At 45.8% G+C, this 19361-nt stretch overlaps 3 protein-coding genes across 11 annotated transcripts in view; 2 read left to right on the forward strand and 1 right to left on the reverse strand.

The window, feature by feature from the left end:
* The first annotated feature begins 552 nt into the window (after positions 1-552).
* On the forward strand, positions 553-7266 carry Cirop (ciliated left-right organizer metallopeptidase). The gene is made up of 14 exons (XM_052191496.1): positions 553-835; positions 952-1045; positions 1839-1890; positions 2307-2450; positions 2918-3043; positions 3221-3305; positions 3428-3573; positions 3660-3831; positions 4183-4252; positions 4330-4426; positions 4519-4788; positions 5210-5445; positions 5583-5762; positions 6494-7266. Exons 1-14 carry the CDS (start codon positions 553-555, stop codon positions 6642-6644), a joined length of 2106 nt encoding a protein of 701 aa, XP_052047456.1. The 3' UTR covers positions 6645-7266.
* Positions 7267-7361: 95 nt separating this feature from the next.
* C8H14orf119 (chromosome 8 C14orf119 homolog) lies at positions 7362-11697 on the reverse strand. Of its 4 annotated transcripts, none has more exons than XM_052191493.1 (2): positions 11600-11697; positions 7362-8299 (listed from the first exon to the last, which is right to left on the reverse strand). In XM_052191493.1, exon 2 carries the CDS (start codon positions 8296-8298, stop codon positions 7870-7872), a length of 429 nt encoding a protein of 142 aa, XP_052047453.1. In that variant the 5' UTR covers position 8299; positions 11600-11697; the 3' UTR covers positions 7362-7869. The 4 variants fall into 4 exon arrangements, with proteins under 4 accessions (XP_052047453.1, XP_052047452.1, XP_052047455.1 ...); XM_052191492.1 differs by lacking the exon at positions 11600-11697 and adding an exon at positions 11134-11555; XM_052191495.1 differs by lacking the exon at positions 11600-11697 and adding an exon at positions 8622-8789.
* Acin1 (apoptotic chromatin condensation inducer 1) overlaps positions 11599-19361 on the forward strand; it is a 44579-nt gene continuing 36816 nt past the window's right edge. For 2 of the 6 annotated variants that reach the window (XM_052191488.1, XM_052191489.1), the window contains exons 1-4: positions 11599-11784; positions 13184-13249; positions 17036-17147; positions 17526-17645. In XM_052191488.1, coding sequence (XP_052047448.1) covers positions 11605-11784; positions 13184-13249; positions 17036-17147; positions 17526-17645 — 478 coding nt within the window. In that variant the 5' untranslated portion in view covers positions 11599-11604. Of the gene's footprint in view, positions 11785-12193; positions 12372-13183; positions 13250-17035; positions 17148-17525; positions 17646-19361 lie in introns of those variants that run through there. The other 4 variants (XM_052191484.1, XM_052191485.1, XM_052191487.1 and 1 more) reach the window with 3 other exon arrangements.

Raw genomic sequence — 19361 nt, forward strand, 5'->3', positions numbered from 1 at the left:
CAAAGCTTCTTAGCCCCATCCCACACCCCCCAAAAGGAGATAGCAGGCAACCTACGAGTCTGTTGCACACCTGCTGACAGTACTACACAGGTGCAGAACATTCCTAAAAGTCTCTCGGCTTAGTTAGAGGCTGACCTGTTTGCTCACCACCCAGGAGATAGCAGGCATCCATGAACACCACCAACAAAACCAGCAAAAACAAAAAGTACCACCACCCCCTCACATTCCTCATCCATTGCTCCGACAACGCTTTTTTGTTGGGATTTGGGGGTGGGGGTGTCCCAAGGCTTCCTACTGAAAAAGACGGGGGACTGGGAATGTGGTGACACTCCTCCTCATCTCCAGCCCCACCTCAGGCACCCTAGAGGAGATGGCTTCAACCCCTGTGGTTCATATCTGAGCTCCTAGTGGGCAACTGTAGATTCAGTCAACAACTTTGAAATCTTCTCAGAACTAGGAGTGGTGCAGGGGGCGTGGCGGGAGTATACACAAAGAGAGGGCAGAAGTATGTGAGCTTGCCACAGCAGACTGGCCCCAGGGAAGGCTGAGGGAATGAAGATGTGGCGCCTACTCCTCCTTGGGGCAGCCACAAGCCGATGTCTGCATGAGGAGACCCAGAAGTCCGTGCGCCTTCTTAGGCCTTTCTCCCAAATGCCCACACACTTCCGCTCCTTGACCCTTCCTCTCCCTGGCTCCCAGGAGCCTCAACCCCTTAGAATCCATACCTACTATACGAGAGATCCTGTACCCAGTGAGGCTTGGGATCCTGCGGGGGAACCTCGAGCCCTGGCTGCGGTGACAGAGACCACTCGAAGGATTCAGGGGATCCTAGCAGGTAAGTGGAGAGACAAAAAGTATCAGAGAGGGTGGAGGGGCAGAGGGAAGAGTCCTTCACAGCAAAGGACTTGAACTTGAGATGATCAGGTGAAGAATCTATTCTCATGTCTTAAGTGCCCCCAGTACAAGGACCTCTGCTTCTGAGTCGAGACCCTACACAATACTGCCATGCCGTCTGGGGAGACCCAGATACTCCAAACTACCAAAGGTGAGTTTGTTACTGTTGATTGGTTTTGCACCCGGGATAAGGGACTGAGGCGCACGTTTTACACACCAAAGTAAACATGGCTTCCAGGTTCTCCCAGCATCCCTCAGTCCCTACTGGCACACCCTGCCCCAAACCCTGAACTTTCCAGCCCAAGGGCTGAGCTGCCTTTCCCCAGGGGCTCAGTCTCTCTCTCCCTCTCCCTCTCATCTTCTCTCTCTGCCTGCTAGTTCCCTTCTCTCCCTCTCCCTCCTTTACCCCTCCCTTTTCCCCATGGCGACTTCCTTGGCCTTGGTCCTTCGGGCCAGTGAACTCGCCCAAGTGCAGCTCTCCAATAAACCTGCCTTTAATCTAACCTAATCTAGCTCAAGTTGGCCCATTTCACGGATACCAGACAAATAACCTATCATTAATGTTCTGTTTTATAAAAAGCCAAGTATATGTTTTATAGAGCACGGTATGGTGTGGTGGGAGATACCAGTCATACAAAGGGTGTAGTGTAAAATATAGAGTTATTTAGGGCATGGAAAGGGGAGTTGAGAAGGGAGTAGAGGCAGAGTAGGGAGGGGGCAGGAACAGGTGGAGAGAGGTGGAGGGAGGGGAGAAAGGGGTCAGGGAAAGAAGAGAGTCACAGAGAGAAAAGGGACAGAGAGAGCGAGGAGGGGCCAAACATCCCCTTTTATAGCAAGTAGGCCTACCTGGCAGTTGCCAGATAACTGCTGGGTGGAGCCAGCAATGCTAACAATGTCTTCTTCAAAGACTTAAGTCTCCAGCTCACTTCAATACGTTTTGACAGGTGCAGCCTTTTGAACCCAGGGTACAAAGGAGAGAGTTGCCTGGGGGCAAAGGTGAGATCCACTGTCCAGTCTCCAGGATCTGGAGGCCTCTAACCTACTTAGACCCGCCCCCCCAGTACCTCCGCACATAAAAGGAAGGACCTCAGATGTGTGGAATTGTCCTCCTGTCCGGCTCTTCAGAGGAGCGCACACTCTATAGTCCCTTTGCAGCAATGCTCCTCAAAATATATTAAAGCAGAGATCTGGGGGGAGGCTAGAGGTGTAACTCTGTTTCTTAGGTTTTCTAAACTCAAGTTCGAACCTTGAGCATGCTACAAAGGGCTCTGAGTTAGAACTACTTGGCTAGAAATCCGATTCCAGTTTGCTACCTGGGTGGTACTGAGGCAGCCCACCAAGATATCTCCGTCCTATTAGTATCTAGTTTCCATCCATCAGCTAAGCTGATACTAGATTTCATTCCCTAACAGATGCCAGATGCCCACCTGCGTGGTTATTCCTTGTGGCCAGAGCATGGTCTGCCCCAACTAATCCAACCAGATGGCCCTGGAGTCCAAAACACCGACTTTCTCCTGTATGTGCGGGTGGCCCACACTTCCCAGTGTCACAAAGAGGTGAGGTTCAAAGCAGATCTTTTCCCTTGCTCAGCTGTTTTTTGTTTTTTGGGTTTTTTTTTGGGGGGGGGGGTTCAAGACAGGGTTTGTGTAGCCCTGGCTGTCCTGGAACTCACTCTGTAGACCAGGCTGGCCTTGAACTCAGAAATCTGCCTGCCTCTGCCTCCCAAGTGCTGGGATTACAGGCGTGCACCTCCACGCCTGGCTGCTCTGTTGCTCTTAATGTCAAACTTTGTGGAGGAAGATGGAAATAGCAGTTTTACTGAATTACACTTCTTTGGGAGCAGTTTGGGGCAGTCTGATAAAGCTTGACTTATGTAAGGGCTAAGAATCTCCCGGGCTACCCGTGGGTGCTACCCCAGCAGAACTCTATAGAGCCCTTGCTTCCTCTTTTTCTCAGGAAGATTCCATCTACCTGTCTTAGCTCACTTTCCTTTCCACCCTACCTTCTCCTGGTCTGTTTGCAGCCCTCTGTCATAGCCTATGCTGCCTGCTGCCAGCTAGACTCGGAAGACAGGCCCCTCGCTGGTACCATCGTCTACTGTGCCCACCATCTCAGCAGCCCAAGCCTCAGCCATGATGACATTGTCATGGTGACTGCTGCAGGCCGAATGGGGACTGGGGCAGGAGGTGGCAGTCTCCCATTAAGTGGGCGGGCCGACTGAGAATGAGACAGGATGTCTTCAGCTCTACGAAGAGCTGGCTATGTGGAAGGGCTTCAGGGTTCTGCTACAGACCCAGGCCCTGGCTTAGAAGCCTGTTGTTCTTAGGTTACACTACATGAACTGCTACATGCCCTGGGTTTTTCTGGACAGCTCTTCAAGATGTGGCGAGACTGTCCCTCAGGACTCAGTGGTAAATGAGTGGGAATGGCCACCCTATGATGTCACCAGAGGGAGTTCATTACCTTCCAGTTCTGTTTCACCCTTCCTAAGTTTTCCCCTCCTCGTGTTGCCTTCTTCCCTTTTTGAAGCCAGCTAGAGAGAATTGTTCGACGAGGAAACAGGTGACCAGACGAGATGAACGGGGGCAGCTGCTTCTCACCACTCCAGCTGTCAGCCACAGCCTAGCCCAACACTTGGGGGTGCCCGGGACTTTACTGGGAGTTCCTTTGGAAGAAGAGGTGAGTGAGAGAGAATAACTTTGGAATGATGGGAGAAAGAGGGAGTGGGGCAATAGCAACCAGCTGTTTGCTCCCTTATCCAACAGGGCTCTCTGTCTTCCCACTGGGAGTCCAGATTGCTTCAGGGCTCTATAATGACTGCTACCTTCCATGGTGCCCAGCACACTCGACTTGACCCGATAACCCTTGCTGCCTTCGAAGATTCAGGCTGGTATCAGGTCAACCACAGTGCTTCAGAGGAACTTCTCTGGGGCCAGGGTAAGGAATAAGAGCGAGCTACAAGACACTTGGAACCCAAGTCAGCTTTGTGGGAAGTGAGTCTGAGTTGTTTGCTACTAAGGTATAATTCAAACTGTGGGCAGAGCTGGTGCAGAGGGATCTCCATGGTTTTGTCTGTTTTCCAGGCTGTGTAGCTCTGCTGTCCTGGAACTCACTTTGTAGACCAGGCTGTCCTGGAACTCACTTTGTAGACCAGGCTGTCCTGGAACTCGGAGCTCCTCCTGGCTCTCACTCCCAAGCGCTAGGGTTAAAGGCATGTGCCGTGCCATGCCGCTCTGCCCAGCCCAGGGTTTCATCTCTGTGTGCTTTCCTGTCTTGTTGCACAAACAGGCTCTGGCCCAGACTTCGGCCTGGTGAGCACATGCAAGACTGGATCCTCAGACTTCTTCTGCACAGGCAGGTGTGTGCTGAGTGGACAGGGAGCAATACAACTACCAGTGAACCCAGTGTCAACTCTGCATTATCCCTTCCACACAGTGGGCTGGGCTGCCACTACTTGCACTTGGACAAGGGAAGCTGTTCCTCGGACCCAAAGCTGGAAGGCTGCCACATGTACAAACCCTTAGCCAATGGGGTGAGTGCACCACAGAAGAGACCATGGAGCAGGCCCAGGAGGTGTCAACCTCAACAGCATCACACTGTTCTGCCCTTTTCCCTGAACCACAGAGTGAATGCTGGAAGGAAGAGAACGGACTGCACACCAGAGCAGAGAACCCCCATGGGGAGATCTACCATGTGCACAGCCGCTGCTTCTTTGCCAACCTTACCTCCCAAGTGCTCTCCAAAGACAACACCAGCCAACCCTCTACAGCTCTGTATGTTGAGGAAGATCCCACAGGCTGTTGCTATTTACATCAATGCACCCACAAGGGAGCCTACGAGGTGCAAGTGCAGGGGTCACCGTGGATCCCCTGCCCTCCAGGAAAGGCTGTTCGGGTGAGAATCTTATGAGTAGTCAGAGCGAACACACAGGCAGGAAAGTTGGGAAATGCTTGGCTGGCAATTACTGTTTAGCTTCTTTACAGTCTTGTTCTGTAGTCCAGACTGGCCCAGAATTACCTATATAGCCCAGGTCAACTTCAAACTTGTGACAATCCTCCTGCCTCTGCCTCTCGTATACAGGAACCACCAAGCCTCATGTACAGTTTGCTTTTGAAATGTCTTATTTTTATCCTATTTATGCATCTACTCAGCAGCGCCGAGGGTCAACCCCGGGCTTTTGCTCATCTGCACTCTCTGCCCCTGTCAACCTTCCTTCCTTCTCCTCCTCATCTCCTTAGCCCATGACTGATTAAGCATATGCCATTTTCCTGAGACAGTAACTGAAGCTGTGGCCCACCCTGGTGTTCTCTTGCAGATTCCTGGGTACGATGGTCTTCTTTACTGTCCCCAAGGCCGACTGTGTCTGAGTGATGCAGGTGCCAGTGTTGCCGCCACTTTTCAACCGATGAGCTTTACACACCAAGACCTGCTGCTATTCCAGATGTCTCTAAAGTTAACGGGGATCCCAGGCCACTCTCTGGGGAAAGGACAGAGGGAAGAGCTTGCTGAGCTAGTTCTGCAGGCCCTGGTGACAAGAGCTGGCACTAGCAGGTAAAGGGACAGTCCCACCTATTTAGACAGTGGGCCACAGTGCTCTCACCCTGTTCATCCAACCCTGGAAACTACACTTAGCTCTTTAGATGCTCTCTCAAGCACTCCTCCATTATGAGATGCCAATGTCTGCTCAGGTGTTATTTCCACAGCCCATCCATCACCACAAGCTTGCTGTTCACTGTGAGTTTGTGGAAGTCTCCTGGCTGCCAAGGGCCTTCCACTACTATGCTGCATAGGACCCTGGCTCTGAGGCTTCAGAAGGAACCCCTCCAAGTACACCAAGGAGAAGCCATCTTTACCACAGAATACAGCAAGTAAGATTGAGTCCCAAACAGTAAACTTTGTCATCTGAATCCCTGCTGTGCAGACAACTGAAATGGTTATTTGGGAAGCATGCATTTGAGGGTACCTTATTCTAGACAGGATGACTAGATCAGTAAACAGATGCCCGCCATCACCTTAGGTCCATCACACAGTAATAGGGCCCCATCCCTGGAACTTAGGGATTTCAGTTGTCATGGCTTTGGGTTTTGTTTTTGAGGGGGAAGGGTCAACCCAAGGCCTCACTGTGTAACCCTGGTTAGCTTACAACTTACTGTAGTAAGTTACACATACACTAAGTTAGCTGCTGTAGAGCAGACTAACCTTCAACCCACAGAGATCCATCTGCATCCTCCCCAGTTATATTTTACTTACTGAGCACCAGACAGACTGACACCTCAAATTTACTATACAGCTGAGGATGATCTTGAAGGTCTCACCCCTGAAGTACTGGGGGCCACACGGTAATTGTGCCATCACATCTCTCTCAAACAGCATCAGGGAATCTAGCTGCCCAGACAGTCTCTTCCCATTATCCTGCCCTTACTACTATCAGATCTTTCAGTACTTGAAGCGGCTGGGAACTTGGATCTTAGTCCTGTCCCTACATTTTGGGTTTTACCTTCCCTTTCACTGATTTGTCTGCTCTAGTGCTTGACTCAAACAGGTCTCAGTTCCATGCCGAGCACCACTACAGGACAAACGGTGCTTTCTATGTTCCTAGGCTGCGGACTTCCTTGGACCATAACCCATCAATGACTGAGCTACTTCTGCCCACTGGATTCTGCCTGCTGGTGCTAATTCTGGTTGGTACACTGGGAACTTTGGCTTATCAGAAACGGGCTACGCTCCAAGTGGCACCATCTACCACTTAACCAACACAAGAGCTCCATGGCACAAGAGATCAGATTAAAATAAAGCCGGTGTGATGCCACTAAGAACGTAACTGCGATGCCAGACAGCAAGAGGGCTCACTGGGTAAAGTCCTTTCCCTGCGCTGATTCCTAAGGAGCCACAATGTGGAGAACATTGGCTCTGTAAGATGTCCTGACCTCTACACGTGCACCATGGCTGCTGAGTACTCATACCGATGCAATGCACACGTTCAGAGTTGCTCTCACTGAGACCCAAGCACCAACACTGGTGGCTCATACCCTTCCATAACTCTAGTTCCAGGGGATCCAACACCCTATTCTGACCTCTGTGGGCACTAGCATGCACATGGTACATATACATAACATGCAGGCCCTCACAATACATGTAAATATAAAGATTTCTGGATGGGTTTATTTTAAACCCTGTTCTACTTTCTTCAGAATTGGTCTTTGCTAGGTTATTAACTTTATAATAGCTTTGTCATGTATAAAATGTGGAGTCTCATGGTAAAGATCTAGTCTTCATTTTGATACCCTCTCCCCCAAATCAACAGTCTAATTTGTGAAGACTGCTGCAGACCAACAGCAGACCAGGCACATTTGCCACTAGCCCCACAGATGCTGCGTATGCTTTAGAAAAGATTGCTTCTATTTGATACTTATCTGATTCTCATTGCTGCTTGGAGTCAAACAATGTGAATGATTAGTAATTATTCCTTTCTCTCAATTTTCCTTAATTTTATTAAATCATTCCTGGGAAATCCATCCATCAATTGGGAAATCATGTAATTATGCTAAAGTTGAGTAAATATGGCAAAACAAGTCACATCTGAGCCAGCTGTAGGCTTGAGTTACAAGATATTGGTTCTTTTTAGTTATTGTTAACAAAAGCAGTCATTGCATTCTTGAGATTTAGACATCTGTAAACAATCAGATTTGCTAAAATGGGAGAGAGTCCAGGTGACATACTGCTAGGATAAAAACAGTACAATCACTCAATAGGAAGTTCATGCAAAAAAAATTTTTTTAAAGGCAGGGTCTCACTTTGTAGTGCTGTCTGGCCCGGAACTTGCTATGTAGACCAGGCTGCCTCCTGAGTGCTGGTATAAAAGGCAGACCACTACCCTGGCAGTTCAGGTGAATCTTTAAGTGACAAACTTGCACTGAGTCATCACTATAGTCATGGCTTGATCACATGTCATCCTCTTCTTGAACTGAATGCCTATCAGTCCTTACCAGCAGTAGCAGCCACTGCTTGGTAAAACTTTGCCACGAAATCTGGCTCACTGACCTCCAGCTGCCTGACAAATTCATTGCGCTCCTGCTCAGCCCAACCTCGAAACCACTGATCCCAAAGACGTAGCTGACACTCAAAGATACAAGGTGGTCGATTTGCGGCAGACACACTGAGCTGCTCCAGACTGTCCAGCAGTGGCTGCAGCTTTCCTGGCACTGCCTTAGCTACCAGGTCTTGTAGAAAGCGTTCCCGCTGGGGACCTGACCAACTGGCAAACCAATGAAGAATACACTTCATCTCCTGGGAAGTGATGTAAGACATTGGAGGAGGGGAAGAGCTGGCAACGTCATCAGGCACTGAAGGTAACACAGAAGGGAAGCAGGGCGGCACTGCTGTGGAAGATGAGTCCAGTGACATCCTGAAACAAACAAAGCTCTGTTAATACATTCTCCGGTGGTGAGCAGCCAAAACATAACCTTATAAGCAATAAACCCTACTGCACCTAATCAGCATCCACCAATTCAATCTACAGGAAAACAACAGGACCCTTTCTTATGGCAGGACTTCACTATGCATGTGTAACCCCAGACTGGCTGGGAATTTGGTCCTCCTGCATTTAGCCACACCCACATGTAAGAAGATCCTTTATTTTTATTTCTATACAATTACCTTAGGGAAGCCACCCAAGAATAACTTCACCTGGTATTTGCCAGCCTTATTTCCTTTTCGACATCACTGACCTAAGTCAGGTGTGGTGGCTCAGCTCTATAATCCCAGCACGTAGAAAGTTGGGGTGAGGGACTGCTTGGACTACATAGGTGCGTTCCAAGCCAGTCTAGCCTACAGAGTGAGGCTATCTCAAAACAACAAAAGAACAAAGAACACAGCCAGGCATGGGGCACACAAGGCAGACCTGTTGGAGGCAGAAGTATCATAAGTTAGAAGATCAGCCTCAGTTATGTAGTTGTTCCAGGCCAGTCTGAGATTCTAGGTCAAAAAAAAAAAAAAATACACCAACCAACCAACCAACCAAAAACCCTACCTGACCACTGCCTTCCTGCCTTTGTTCTAGCACATTAACTTTTATTTGCATTTATTTGATGTTACATTTATTCACATGCTGGAAGTTTTTGTTCTATCAGTCTCTTCTGAGATGTCTTTTCTTCTTAGAAGCCTCCTCTTCAGGCTTAGAAACAGCTTTCAGTGAGGAACATTTCAATGTAGCAGACAAGCTCACATATGAGTTTATCTGACTCTATTTTGGGTGTTTCGCTCTGGCTATTGTCAGGGACGACAGAATCTATATCAAAACCTGTAAGTTCAGCATTTTCAAGCATGGGCAGCAAAACTCCAGCACTCTTCTACCAATCATATGTCTATACTTACTGCTTGTTCTCGGCACATTTACCAACTCTACTGTTATACTGCCTACAACTCACACCTCTTCTTTAAAAGGACATCTTTTGGATACTGGGTGGCTTTTTAGGTACATACAGCCTTAATGACCTTGGCAATTTCATAGGTGACAGACACCTGAACGCCTTGGTTCGAATGGTTTGGGGGCAGAAGTTTCTGCATCAAGAAAAGAGTAATCATTTTCACAGGTTACCTAGAGTCTTCTTAGGGAAAAATCTCGCAGGTCTCAAATTCAAATTCTCCTACCGAAGCCTTGAAGTGTTGATGTTACAGATTACAGGCATGCCACATACCCACAGCCTCTCTCCCCACATTCCTTCTGTCTTTATAGTCAGTCTCGTGTAGCCTACACTACACTAGTTTCATGAACTGTGAAATGTCACCACACCATTTCTGTGATGCTAGAGACAGAACCTAGGGCTTCTGGCACACTAAACAATCACTCTACCAACTGAGCTATATCCCCCATCTACTTCTTATAAATGACCTTAAAAACAACCAATTGAGGGGCTAGGAAGACGACTGGTCAGCATTTAAATTCACTTTCTGTTCTCCAGAGCACTCACATCAAGTGACTTGAAACCGCCTGTAGCTTCAGCTCCTGTGCTGAACTATGGCTGAACTTTGAACTCTATGAGACAAGCACATACCATAGACAGACACACATATACACAAAAGAATAAAAACAAGCCAGATGGTGGTGGAGCATGCCCTTAATCCCAGCACTCGGGAGGCACCCACAGGCAGATCTCTAGTTCATAGCCAGCCTGGTCTACAGAATGAGTTCTAGCATAGTCAGGGCTACACAGAGAAACCCTGTCTTGCAAAACCAAACCAAACAAATAATTAGGAAAAACAAGCAATTGAGGCCAGCCTGGGTAACACAGTGTGAACTGATCACAAACCTAAAATTAAAGTGTACAGTTTTCCAAACTTTGGTACAAGCAACTGGCCCCAACAATTTGTTCCAAATTTCCACATAAAGTGTATGTGTGTGTGTGTTGGAGAGGAGAGACACAATGCAAGAACCTTCTGTGCAATGTATACACAGCCTCTGAAATCTGTCAAAAAAAATTTTTGTTCTATGACCCCCTTATTAAGTTCTGTACCACACCAGTAAACTTCAGAGCAGGCTAAATAAAGATCTTGTCTCAAATAAGGTAACAGAAAATCAGAAGCCACACTATCAAGGTTCTGAAAAAAGTCCCTTTCTTGACTTAGGTGGCCTAAAAAGTGTGTTATTGATGCACATCTCTGAACAATTTCCTTAATGCTTTATACACCCACAAGTGCCACTGATTTTGCATTATGGATGCAAGTGTAAGCCAACTTATTCCGAAATGTTTTAGTCCTACAGTTTGTATCTCCAACAACGAAAACCTTCAACTCTTTAGGACCTAAATTACTACTTCTGTACCTACTTCTCCAAGTTGGAAGATTTGTATCGACAAAGAATAAAATCCCTAAACGTCAGTTCTAAGTCCCGGTTTAGGGTGACTGCCAGTTTCAAAGTGGCTCTACAAGGACAAGTTTCTCCTAAAACTTAAGACATGGAATTTTCAACCCACGGTCTTGCTACATGGCTTCCATGATTATTGTCATTAATAAATTCACTGTCTGGGATCAAAGACACGATGTTACTTTTTCCCACGTTTGGAAGCCGCAAGTCTCTTATTTCTTAGCCCCATGGGACAAAGTATTTCTGAAGACAGAATGGCCGGGATATAGAAGATGGGGAACCACAGAGACTTCGCTAGGAAGCAGGAGGGTTCCCCAAAAGAAAACCTGCAGACACCAAGTCTTATCTGGCCTAGGAGAAATTTCTTTTCTTCTTACCTTCCTTCTCCCCTTGGAAAGCTCCCAGAGATCACAAAAGTCCTTCAGTTCCTGCTCCAACTCTCGGAGCCTCTTCCATGTTTCCTGAAAACCCTAAGCCGAGCCAACCCCAGTAACCCACGCACTTCCGGTCCGGAACCAGCCCCAAGTACCCAAGTGCCCCAGCGCCTCAACCCCCAGGTCCGGAGATAGCCGAATATCTCCGATTATGGGTATGCCAGATTCGAGGGCTTCCGAATAGATTCGATTCAAAGCCTCGGCAAGACGAAAACAAACGAGCCTGAAAGCAAAATGGGAGGGGCCAGCCGCTAGGCAGATGGAAAAAGCCGATTGGTACCGAAGTGGAGACGGAAACGACCGAACAGTTCCGGAGAAACCCGGGGAATTCTGAGCGGTAATAGAGGGGTAGACTATGGCAGTGGGCGGGGCCAATTCGGTCCGTTCGAAGGGCGTTGGCGGAAATTACCGAAGATGCCCGAAGCCGTCGGGACGGACCCGAGTACCTCACGCAAGATGGCGGAGCTGGAGGAGGTGACTCTGGACGGGAAGCCTCTTCAGGCTCTGCGGGTGACCGACCTGAAGGCCGCACTGGAGCAGCGAGGCCTAGCCAAGAGCGGGCAGAAGAGTGCCCTGGTCAAGCGGCTCAAAGGGGTGAGAAGTCAGCGTTGCCGAGGTGTCGGAGGGGAGCGGACCCGGTAGAGACTAGTCTCCGCTGCGGCGCAGGCGCAGTGTCCGGGCTCGGCGCGAGCTCTCTCAGGCCGCCAGCGCGAGCCTGCAGATCCACGCGCACGGTGGTTGGTGTGGCTGGCGCTGGAATAGAGATAACGCCGGTTCCCGCCTTAACGGCAGCGGCGCGAGCCCAAAATGGGAGAGTGCGCGCTACTCTCCTGGAGTGTCTTAAGCTCCTTCCTTCTTCCCCCACCCCCTCCTTGTTTGTGTCTGTGTTTTCGGCGCATGCGCTGCAGAAGGAGTTAAATCCCTCTACAACCACCGGTGTGGCTGGCCTTAAGGGGGCGAGCAGGGCTGGGTCCGAGTTAGGGATACAGTTGGGCGGATGGGGTTGTTGTCTGTGACTGCAGTAGTACGTTTGGGATAGGGTAAAAATGTCCGCTTGACTAGATTTAAGACCTCAGATGAAGGGAAACCTCGATAGAAGGACTTGGTCAGAGACGGGTGTCTAATTTATAGGGAGTCGAGCAGCAGTCTGGATAAGAATTTGGTGAATATTGGTGCGAGAGGTGAGACAGATATGCTTTAGGCTGGGGATTTTGTATCGGTTTGAGTAGTGAGAATGAGCTTGTCATGAGGTATACATACTGTGTTTGTAAATGTGGTGTAAATGGAGGGAAGGAAGGTGAGCTGGACTAGTATAATTAGAGTTCATTAGGGTACGTGGCTCGTAATACAGATGGGGACTCGGTCAGTTCAGGGTTTGAGTTGACAGACCGTTGCTTATTCCGAAGCTGACAGTTTGTGGGTGGGAGTGGATTAGGTCAGACCACAGGTTACAAGGTCTGCGGTTAGTTTCTCAGTGAAATTTTTAGTACATTTGATTTGTCTGGGTGTTACACTGCTGGACATTGTGCAAGTTCACTTAAGTAGTTTTAGTTCTGAAAAACTAATCAAATAATAGTCAAATCCAAATTAGCCTCGTGTTGGTTTCATGTGGTTTGAAACTTGTTTTGTGTACCTGGAGTATTTTTTGTCTTTATAACCAGTTTTAGAAGTGGCTCCTAGTCAAAATTGCAGACAATAATAGGGATTCTAGTTCTGATTCTGTCACTTTTGCTGATTTTTGTGACATAGCCAGGTCACTCATTCTTTGTGTGCCTGTGTTTTACATTTGGGAGTAGTAACCATGGCTACCTTTAAGAGACTTATAAAGATGAATGAGAACAGTATTAATAAAGGGCTTTTCGGCTCGGTGAAAGGAAAATACAATAAATGTATATCTAAGTAATTTAGTAAAAAGGCTGTGGGAGCCATAGAGTCTGGATTGCTTTTTTTGTTCCCCCTCCTGGTTTCTGATTTTTGCTCTTCTTTATACCAGGCTCTAATGCTAGAAAACTTACAAAAACACTCAACACCCCATGCTGCATTCCAGCCAAATTCACAGGTAAGAAAAAAGGTTTGTTTAGAGAGACTGGGCTATTTGGAGAAAGTAGTAAATAGGAAGACGTGGTGTTGTCTTCCATGCTTATCAGAAGGGGTATTTTCTTAAATTATTTTTATTGCAAGTGATCTCATACTAGACAGTTGCTGTCTTTTTTTTTTTAAAGGTTTACTTTTATTTCATGTGTATGGGTGACTTGCCTCCCAACGGGTGCCCACAGAGGCCAGAAAAGGATATCAGATCCTCTGGAACTGGAGTTACAGATAGCTGTGAGCCATCATATGAGTGCTGAATTGAACCTGGGTCCTCTATAAAAGCAGCCAGTGCTCTTAACCATTGAGCCATCTCTCCAGCCCTCAAGACAGTTGAATTTTAATCAACCTCAATGTTGCATAAAGACCTGGAGTTTAAAAAAAAAAGGAAAGATAAAGAATATATATATATATGTATACACACACATATAAACATATGCACACACACATCTCAAAGGTGCTCTGAGTGAATTTTGAATTCTTTGAGTAGACTGTATCAAAGGTATGACTCTGATTAAATCTGCCACAAGAATCTTAAGTCATTTGTCATCAGTTTGGGGGAAAGTTATCCTTGAATATAGATGTAACAAAATACTTTTTCATCAAGAACTTTTTTGATACAGATCTATTTTAAAGATTTTCATACCTTATAAGTAACCCTCTATTTCTAGGACTAACTGCTTAACTATCTGTAGTTACCCTTAAACATCCTTAAAACCTTGATTACTTAGGAGAGGTACTTAACACTTGGAGGACTTTGTTTCTTTGCCTGCAATAGGAAAAGTAGTGTGACTTAGTTCATGGTTTTGTAACTGCTCTGCAGGGGTGTCTTAGGAAAAAAACCTTTCTTCTAAAAGGTTCTGCATAAATGTTTTTGCTGTCCTTGTCGTTGTTGTTAATGTTGTAGAGTTGAAACATCATCTCCATGTAGAGCCATGGTGACTTAGCACTCACAGTGTAAACTATTCTGTCTTCAGACTCAGGGCAGTCCCCCTGCCCAGCTTCCCTAGCACTGGTGTAATGGGCTTGTGCTCCATCCCCCAGGTTTCTATAAATGTTTTATTTTGAAGACATTATTTTGTAGTTAAAAACAAAATACAAGTTGACATTATTTTATAGTTTAAAAACAAAATACAAGTTTCTAGACTATATCATCATGTATGGTGCTTTTCAGCTTTTAAACCCTTCATTTAATGTGTCACACACTGAGAATGCATTGGTGTGTGGGCCCAGGACACTGGAAGATGTGCTTCCCTGTTCCCTTGCTAATACCCCATTAATCCCTCAGACCCATCATCTAGTCAGTGTTGCGAGGTTACACAGCTTTAAAAAGCTACCTAAGGGGCTGGAGAGATAGCTAAGTAGTTTTTTATATTTTATACTTTATGCATGTAAATGTTTAGCCTGCAATTGTGTATATGCACCATGTTTATGCCTGGTCTCCTCAGGGGTCAGAAACAGGCATTGGATACCTGGGACAGGTGACTGTGAGCCACTGTGTACTCAAACCCAGGTCCTCTGTAAGAGTGAGCAGCCAGTGCTCTTAGCCACTGAGCCATCGCTCTCTCTGCACTTGTATTTTTGAGATAGATGACAAAATGTTTTCCTGGGTTGGTGGAGCTTGATCTTTTGGAGAAACTAGTCCTTTTCTCTTCTCATAGTTACTGATTTTTTTTTTAATTTCTCTCTTTATTATTTATTGTTTGTATGAGTGTTTCCTCTGCAAGTATGCATGTGCTCTATATCAATGCCTGGGGTCCACAGGGGCCAGAAGAGAGTGTCAGATGCCCTGGACCTGGAGTTACGAATGGTTTGGATTCTGGGAGCCAGACCTGGGTCTTCTGCAAGGGCATGAGTTGCTTTCCTCTGCTGATTCATCTCTCTAGCACTTATCTTTTTTGGAGACAGGAACTCACTGCGTAGCTTGGATAGTCTGGAACTCACTGTGTAGACCAGACTGGCCCAGAACTCACAGAGATCTAACTGCTTCTGCTTCTCTGGTGCTGAGATTAAAGATATGGACCATGTAGACTCTTCTCAATTTTGAGACAAACAGTGCATTCTTTTTAGATAAATAATAATAAAACATTTAAATGAAAAGGCATAATATTTCAGCCTGAGGATATAGCTTACTGGTACAAGTCTAGCACATGTGCGCGCGCGCGCGCGCGCGCGCGCGCACACACACACACACACACACACACACACACACACACACACACACACAGAGATGCAGGCAGGTCTCTGAGTTTGAAACCAATCCAGCCTACAGAGCTAGTTTCAGGACAGCCAGGGCTACACAGAGAAACTGTCTTTTGAAAAGTCTTAAACAAAGACAGACAGACAGAAAGAGCCTTCTAAGAGTTGTGTTTCTTGGGTCGAGATACATGGAGTAGATTTGCTCTCTCTTTCCTTGGTATACTTTCTTACAAGGTTTTCTTTTTATAATCTCTAAAGACTAAAGTCTTATGTTTAGAAACTATCAGATTTTATTGTTTATAGGAATTGTTTAAATTCATGTTTCTTTATAAGGTAATTTGCCTTTGTTGCTTTTACTAAAATGTTTTGTAGTTATTTTTAATTTTATTCTCTTTTTTTTTTTTTTGGCCTTTCAAGAAAGGGTTTCTTTGTGCAGACTTGACTGTCCTTGAATCTCTGTATAGACTAGGCTGGACTCAAACTCACAGAGATCTGTCTGCCTCTGCCTTCTAAGTGCTAGGATTAAGGGTGTGTGGCACCAACACATAGCTTCATTTTAAGTTTTTTTAAAGGAGCAAATTTTTTAATGACTTATTTTTATTTTATGTGCACTGGTGTTTTGCCTGCCTGTGTGTCTGTAAGGATATTGAGTCCCCTGGGACCTGAGAAATTACAGACCTTTCTGAGCTGACGTGGTTGCTGGGAATTGAACCCAGGTACTCTAGAAGAACAACCGGGGCTGCTACTAACCCATCTCTCTCATCCTCGTAATTATTTTTAAAACATTTTCGAGCTTAAATTTGTGATAACCATTTCTAAAGCATTCTTTTTCTTTTAAAGGGGGTTGGCTGGAGCAATGGCTTAGTCATTAAAGAGTACTGGTTTCTCTTTCAGAAGACCCAGGTTTGGGTCTCAGTACCCAATACTTTACATAGGTGATGCATAGACATACCTGCAGCCAAAGCACTCACACATAAATAAATAAAAAATCTTTCAAGTAAAAAAAAACTTTATTATAAAGAACTTTCTGTTGTTGTTGTTGTTGTTGTTGTTGTTTCGAGACAGGGTTTCTCTGTGTAGCCCTGGCTGTCCTGGAGCTCACTCTGTAGACCAGGCTGGCCTTGAACTCAGAAATCCACCTGCCTCTGCCTCCCAAGTGCTGGGATTACAGGCATCTGCCACCACCGCCCTGCTTCTTTTCTCTCTCTCTCTCTCTCTCTCTCTCTCTCTCTCTCTCTCTTTCTCTTTCTTTCTTTCTTTCTTTCTTTCTTTTTTGTTGTTGTTGTTGTTGAATAAAAAGAACTTTCAAATAAAAACATTATGTGGCTAAATTAAGCAGAACCAAAGTGTGTCTATCACCATGAACTACTCTGTGCTTAGAACAGCGGTTCTGACATTGTAGAGCTACATGTTGGATTTTATACTGGCACTGTGTAAGTGTATTTTTATGCACATATCCATGTCAAAAACAAAATATAGAACTAAACCTGCATTCAGACCTTCCTCATCACCTAGTGGTTGCCCTTCCTTAGACTTTCTTGTCCTGTTGCCTCTACAGATTGGGGAGGAAATGAGCCAGAACAGTTTCATAAAGCAGTATCTGGAAAAGCAGCAGGAGCTACTTAGGCAGCGGCTGGAGCGGGAAGCACGGGAGGCTGCAGAACTTGAAGGTAAGCCCAGGTTGTTACTCCTAACAAGGCCTTTGTTTTCGTTTCTGTCACCAAGTGACAAATGTGTCTTAACTAATTCCAGGAAGAGGTCAGGTGAGACTGCTGTTCATTTGCTTTCCTGTATTTTGTGAAGCCAGATGAGTTACAATTTAACTCTTGTCAGAGAGAGAGATGCTCAGTCTGAGTGTGAGGAGAGGAGGAGTTAGACGGAAGTCCTGGCTCCTTTAGATGAGGGGAGCTTAGCTCCGGGAAGGCTGTCTTTTTCACAGTATATATCTCTGTGTCTATGACTGTGCCTGCCATCCTTTCCGCCTGTGGACTTCCCACATGCTGAGCACTTCACTCCCTCCCTGCCCCGACCCAATGTGTACTTTGCAGAAGCTTCAGCTGAGTCGGAGGACGAGATGACCCATCCTGAGGGAGTGGCTTCCCTGCTGCCTCCTGACTTTCAGAGCAGCCTGGACAGACCAGAGCTGGAGCTCAGCACACATTCACCCCGTACGTATCTCCCTCCCCACTGCGCTGTTTGTCAAGCCTGCGTAGTTGGTGGGGGAGGTAGTGATGCCTCCTTTCATGCTTAGCCTCCATGAAAGTCTGAGGAGAAGTGTGTGAAACTGATATTTGGCGTCTGATTTTAGAGATGCCTTCTTTGAAATGTGATTTTGTTAACATGTTAATTGCTCGGTGTCTTACAAGTCAGTATGATTTCTCTATACCTCTTCAGTCTTTTATAGCTCTGAATTTAGCAAGTTACAACTTACTTCATTTACTTATTGTCTGTATACATCTAGTCACCACGACTCCCATATTTGATATTTACTGTCTCATTATTCAATGTTTTTAATGTGTTTATGTATATGAGAGCTCTGTTTGCATGTATGGCTGCATGCCAGAAGAGAGCATCAGACAGAAGAGGGCATCAGATCCCACTGTAGATAGTTGTGAGCCACCATGTGGCTGTTGGGAATTGAACTCAGGACTTCTGCAAGAGCAGCCAGTGCTCTTAACTGCTGAGCCATCTCTCCAGCTCTCAACAGATTTTTATTACATGCCTGGTGTATACCAGATATGTGCTAGACCCCAGGACATGCCAGAGAAGAAGGTGTCTGCCATAAGGAGCTTGGCGGTCTAGTAAGTAAGTGAGCCCTTGATAAGATGACTGTGTAATTACAGTTATGCTAAGTACCCTTAAAGACCGTGCATCATTTTGTGAACATAAAGACCTCTATATAATTGGTTCAAGCAAGATTAATTTTTTTCATGTTATATTTCATGGAAATACTAGGTGCCTAATTTTCCGTAGTATCTCATGTAAAAGGTTATAAATATAGCCTTTGTCGTTCGGAAAGACTTTAATTTTGTTTTGCTTACAGGTCTTGATATAGAGCCCTGGCTGTCCAGAAACACACTGTGTAGACTATATGGGCCTTAAACACAGAAATCCACCTCCTCAGCCTCCTTAGTGCTGCAATTAAAAGCATGTACCACTTGCCCAGCACAAATGAGTGTTAATATAATTAACAATTTTGATTAGCATAGAATTCCTAGAAAAGGTTAAGTTTTTTGGAGATATTTATTGGAGAGAGAAATTTTATGAGGTTAAAAGAAAATGAAGGACTTTTGAGGCTAATTTTAAGATCTAAGACTAGTTAATGCCTATATTTCTTGATCCTAGTCTGAGTCCCTGTGGGAAATTTTTGAAAATAGTTTTATTATTTATTTTTATTTGTTTGTATGAGTACTGTTTACCTGTGTATATGAATATGCATTACATATATGTGGTGCCTATGGGGACTTGAAAGAGGATATTAGATACCCTGGAATTGGAGTCATAGGTAGTTGTGCACTGACCACTGATATGTGGGTGTTAGGAACTGACCATGGATCCTCTGTAAGAGCACTAAGTGTTCTAAACACTGAGCCGCCGCCACCTTTTTTGGGTTTTTTGTTGTTGTTGTTGTTGTTGTTGTTGTTGTTTGTTTTTTGTTTCTTTTGAGACAAAGAGTCTTGTGTAGTCTAGTCTGGCTTCCTCTTCACTAAATAACCAGGAATTGCCTTAAACTACTGATCCTCCTGCCTCAGCTTTCCAACTTGCAAGTTATGGTATGCTCCATCACATCCTAATTTATTCAGTGCTAGAGATCAAACCCAGGACTTAGTTAGTGCATGATGAGTAAACATTCCACCTACTGAGCTATGGCCCTACCTGGAAAT

This window comes from Apodemus sylvaticus, chromosome 8 (genome assembly GCF_947179515.1).
Source record: "Apodemus sylvaticus chromosome 8, mApoSyl1.1, whole genome shotgun sequence".
Classification (NCBI taxonomy): domain Eukaryota; kingdom Metazoa; phylum Chordata; class Mammalia; order Rodentia; family Muridae; genus Apodemus; species Apodemus sylvaticus.